At 34.6% G+C, this 5,501-nt stretch overlaps 1 protein-coding gene across 1 annotated transcript; it reads left to right on the top strand.

The window, feature by feature from the left end:
• The first annotated feature begins 4,271 nt into the window (after positions 1-4,271).
• LOC107006155 (ATP-dependent DNA helicase PIF1-like) lies at positions 4,272-5,047 on the top strand. The gene is made up of 2 exons (XM_015204782.1): positions 4,272-4,654; positions 4,741-5,047. Exons 1-2 carry the CDS (start codon positions 4,272-4,274, stop codon positions 5,045-5,047), a joined length of 690 nt encoding a protein of 229 aa, XP_015060268.1.
• The last annotated feature ends 454 nt before the right edge of the window (positions 5,048-5,501 follow it).

Raw genomic sequence — 5,501 nt, forward strand, 5'->3', positions numbered from 1 at the left:
CTTCTATTCACTTCACTTCACAGGTGATACAAATATCACCACTCCTTTCATGCCAAATCAAGCAGGTGATAAAGGAAAAAACATTCCTTCTACCAGTAAAACTGATCAGCATGACAACCATAAAAAAGAATTTCAACAACACAGGTAAGAACATACATAATCATGTAAAATCCAACATACATGAGTACTTAGCACAATGCAAACATATTCGCATACACACATACAAAACTATTACATCCATTGTCAAAATGTACCAAAAATGTTCCCTTTATAGAGAAAAGTCAATTGCGAAGCGTATTGCGCAAAGTGGATAAGTATATACTAGCAACCCAAGCAATATCACATCTAGAAGATGAACATCCACATTTGAAAAAGAAGCGTAAAATCAATTGGCTATTTAGAGCATTATCCGAAGAGTATGAAGTTAGAGGTACATTGGAAAACCCTATTCATATCTTACAGAACTTGAACATTCAATAACTTTATCAACTTACATTTCTAACACATCTCTAAAAATATTTCTACATATAGGAACTGTTGCTTACAACTTATCTTTATCATGTCTGCACGTGCTGAAAGTCGTCCTAGAATGTATTTATTGTGCTGCAAAAAGATTGGAACATGAACCTCCAGCATTCTGTTGTGCAAGCGGATATATCAAATTGGCAAAAACTGAAGCACCAACAGAACTATATGAAATGTTTGTGGCATCTACTCCAGACGCGGTAGAATTTCGCAAAAATATTCGTGCATATAATAGCATCTTTGCTTTTACATCTTTTGGTGTTAACCTAGATAAGGAACTAGCATCTGCAAAAAAAAGGAGTATACACATTCAGGTCACAAGGTCAAATTTATCACGATCTACCATCTTTAGTACCACGTGATAACAATCCATGTTACTTCAAAGTAAACTTCTTTGATACAGACAAAGAATTGAACAACAGGCTATCAAAGGTGAATGAAGGATTTCTTTCAGACCATATTGCCACAAAAATCAAATAGGTAATGGAGAGTAACCCATATGGACAAATATTTTGCCAATTAAAAAACCAAACAAGTTTCCACAATTTTCAACTTCGTATTGCTGCAAATTCCTCTTTGGATCAACGATTGGACAATAGACCCTCGATAAGTCAAGTAGCAGCAATTTGGATCGATGGAAACAATCCAAACATACCTTTTAATCGAGAAATAATTGTTCATGAGCACTCAGGGTACAAACATAGAGTAAAACACTATTTTGGTTGTTATGACCCTCTTCAATATCCTTTGTTACTACCAAGAGTTGAAGGTGGATGGCATCAAGGAATAAGAAAACGGAGCAAAATACTGCCTAACAGAAGAAGTGCTCACTCACCACCTATAGGCAATGATATTCCAACTTTCATAACAGCTAATGCAATATTAGCCAAAGAGGATCAAGGTAAAATATATTACATTATGCCCTCTTATAGCAAAAATATAGTCATGTTCTTCACAAGTTAGCAACTGATAAAAACCACATACACGATATAAAATAATACTACCAAAGGCGTATAAAATACAAATATAAGAAAAATACATATTTCTACTATACCAATATGATAACAAACATAAAATCAAAATTATATTCATATGATTCCTTTCACTTGTAGATGTCCGCCGTGAGACAAAGGGAAATATTTCTTGCAGAGAGTACTATTGTTATAAGCTACAAATACGAGAAACAGAGAGGTCAGTATTACTACTATGTGGAAGATTACTACAATAATTTGTGGTTGACATGTACATAAAATTGGAAACAACAAGGCTAGAATATTTCAGAAAGGAACAATAAAATTTTAGAAGAGAGGTTTATCAAGGTATTTTTTATAGTGTCAGCTCGGGAGAATGTAGGGGAGATAGAATTGGGCAAAGAGTACTACTTCCATCATTATTGGGGGGGCACGAGATATGAAAAAACACTATATGGATGCAATGGCTTTCGTACAACATTTTGGTATGCCAAATCTATTTATAACAATGACATGCAATCCTGACTGGATTGAAATCAAACAAGAATTGCTCCCTGGACAAACTCCTCAAGATAGACCTTACTTGGTAACAAGAATATTCAGAGCTAAGTTGCAGGATCTAAAAGACAAAAATTTCAAGAAAGAAATATTTGGAATTGTTGTTGCCTATGTATTCGTGGTAGAATTTCAAAAACGGGGACTACCACACATACACCTACTTCTCATATTAAAAAAAGGGCAGAACATCTAATTAGGAGATCCATACGATAGGTTTATCTCAGCAGAGATTCCAGATAAATATGAGTATCCTAGATTGCATAAATTAGCGCTCAAACATATGATGCATGGTCCATGTGGAAACAAACGTCTAACAAACACATGCATGCAAAATGGACAGTGTAAATATCATTATCCAAGGCCATACAACAACAAATCAATCCAAGCAAAGGATGGATATCCAATTTATAAAAGAATAATGGATGGAAGAATAGAGATTGTTCGTGGAATGCATATGACAAATCAATGGGTAGTACCTTATAGCCCTTATCTGCTTACAAGATACAATTGTCACATTAATGTTGAGGTTTGCTCAGAAGTCAAAGCAATACAGTATCTATACAAGTATATATATAAAGGACATGATCGGTGTGCAGTTTATGTTCTGTCTGATGATGGTGAAAATGTTATTGACGAAATACAAACATTTCAAAATGCGCGATGGGTCTCACTGCCTTAAGTAATATGGAGAATATATGAATTCAACTTGACTGAAATGGAACCTGTAGTCATCAACCTTCAACTACATCTGCCAGAAAAACATTCAGGTACACATATTAATGCATTATAATGCACATTTACTTAAAAAATAATTAAAAATTTCAAATACAAATAATAACTCAAAAAAAATCATAGTGTTTTACTGGAAAAATCAAAATTTAAAAAATGTCATCGCCTAGGATGGTGTCAAGCAAACAATGTTGACCGAATATTTCTGAATGTGCTCAGTTGACTCTGAAGCAAAAACATATCTTTATAGAGAATTCCCAAAGTATTATGTTTGGAATTCAAAGGTAAAGACTTGGACAAAAAGGAAAACAAGATATGTAATTGGTCGCACTGCAATCGGTAAGCTGAATGTAGTAAGCTATAAAATCATACACATTGATAATTTTTAAACTTATTAATTAGTACATATTGATTATATTGCACAGCTAATCCTCGAGAAGGGGAAAGATATTATGAGCCATTGTTAATAAACCATGTAAGGGGAACATTGTCATTCAACGACTTACTCACGGTCAATGGCAAGCAATGTCAGACCTTCAAAGAAGCAGCCAAAGAAAGAGGGTTACTTGAGTCCGACAACAGCATATCAGAATGTATGAGAGAGTCTGTTGTCTTCGAAATGCCATTCGCTCTTAGAAGTTTGTTTGCTACAATTTTGGTTCATTGTAACCCCACGGATATTAGAAAATCTGGGATACTTATTATGAGGATATGTCAGAGGACTTCAGCAGGCTATATGGCAATTCACACAACACTATACTACACTCTACTCTGAATAGTATTAATAATTGCTTGCAAAGTATTGGCAAAAGCATAGACATATATGACATTCCTCAACTAGATCACAATTTCCTCGAAGTTGGTTCATCAGAATGTAGAGAAATAAATGAAGAAATGTCCGTGCAGATACCACCAGAAGATTTGATGCACAATCACAATTAAATCCAGAACAACATCATGCTTTTAGAAAAGTAATGCAAACAATCGATGCTGGAACAACTGCAATATTTTTTTGTGGATTGACCTGGGGGAACTGGAAAAACATACCTATACCGTGCATTACTTGCCAATGTTCGATCAAGAGGTATGATAGGTTTGGCAACAGCAACCAGTGGCGTAGCTGCTTCAATCTTACCAGGACGACGTACATCACATTCAAGGTTGAAGATCCCTCTTCAAACAAGAGAATCAACTATGACAAACATGTCAAAGAAAATTGGTGCTGCCAAATTGATTAGAAAAGCAAAAGTGATTATATGGAATGAAGCACCAATGGCCAAACACCAAACAATAGAGGCAGTCGACAGGAGCTTCAGAGACATAATGGACATCGATAAACCATTCGGCGGAAAAGTAGTGGTTTTTTGAGGAGATTTTCGGCAGGTGTTACCAGTAGTTCCAAAATCAACTCGAGCAGAAATTAGAAATGCAAGCTTGGTCAAATCATATCTCTAGCCTTTGATGGAGAAGATTCAATTTACTAGAAATATGAGAGCAAGAACAGATCCAACATTCAGTGAGTTCTTACTTCGAGTGGGTAACTGTGATGAACCAACAATAAGAGAAAATTTAGTCCTCCTCCCAGAACAATTAACAATCAAACATTCCCAGGATGGTATTCAAGAAGAATCCATAATAAAAGAGATATTTCAAAACCTGCAAGAAAATGCTGCTACAACAAAATCTGTCACTAAAAGAGCTATTTTAGCAAGCAGAAATGACCATGTGAATAAAATTAACGACAAGTTAATATCTCAATTCCCAGGTGGAAGCAAGATATTCAATAGCTTTGACTCAGAAGAAGATGACACCAACTATTACCAAGAAGAATATCTAAATACTTTAACAACAAACGGTCTCCCACTACATAGGTATTGAACATAATACATTACAACTTACAAGAGGCGAAAAAAATAAAAAAAAGTGGATAGATTTTGACATATCTTATTTAATGCAGGTTAGAATTGAAGGAAAATGTACCTATCATGTTGCTAAGGAATTTGGACCCTTCAAGTGGCTTATGCAATGGCACACGAATGATATGTCGAGGTTTCTCTCAAAATGTCCTGCATACAGAAATATCAAGTGGTCATTCTGCAACAAAATATGTGTTTCTTCCAAGAATACAACTATCACAACCACAAAATGAAGGATATCCATTTAAATTCATTGGAAAGCAATTGTCAGTACGCCTTTGTTTTGCAATGACTATAAATAAAGCTCAAGGTCAAACGATTCACAATGTTGGTTTGTATTTGCCCTAACATGTTTAATCACGTGGTCAATTGTACGTGGCGCTATCAAGAGGGATATCTATGTCCACAACAAAATTACTTTTCCTAACAGAGCAACCCAAATGTAAAAAAGGGACGTACACAAAGAACATCGTCTATAAGGAAGTTTTAGGTACGATAACCCCATTTACATATATGGTCATTCTAACACATATAATTAAATATTTACAGATACTATATACTAACACCATTACATTGCTTCAAATCACAGGTTTAGAAGACGCAAACAAACCTATGCAAACATAATGGATTCTTCAACGACCCACACTCTTCAATGCGTTAGGGTCATTTTCGGAATATTTCTTTCATTACTATTATCAGCTTTATTAACATTATATTCTATTATAATGTTTAAATATTATATTATTAACAATTAACCGTACTTTCGTACATCTGTTTAAACAAATCATATTAACAGCATGTT

Source organism: Solanum pennellii, chromosome 12, assembly GCF_001406875.1.
Source record: "Solanum pennellii chromosome 12, SPENNV200".
Taxonomy (NCBI): domain Eukaryota; kingdom Viridiplantae; phylum Streptophyta; class Magnoliopsida; order Solanales; family Solanaceae; genus Solanum; species Solanum pennellii.

What these genes read in the sequence shown, in the direction of transcription:
- LOC107006155 (XM_015204782.1), top strand. Translation starts at nt 4,272, where the DNA reads ATGAGAGCAAGAACAGATCCAACATTCAGTGAGTTCTTACTTCGAGTG. An exon ending in AACGGTCTCCCACTACATAG is followed by an intron (nt 4,655 to 4,740) that starts GTATTGAACATA and finishes TATTTAATGCAG; the next exon opens with GTTAGAATTGAAGGAAAATG.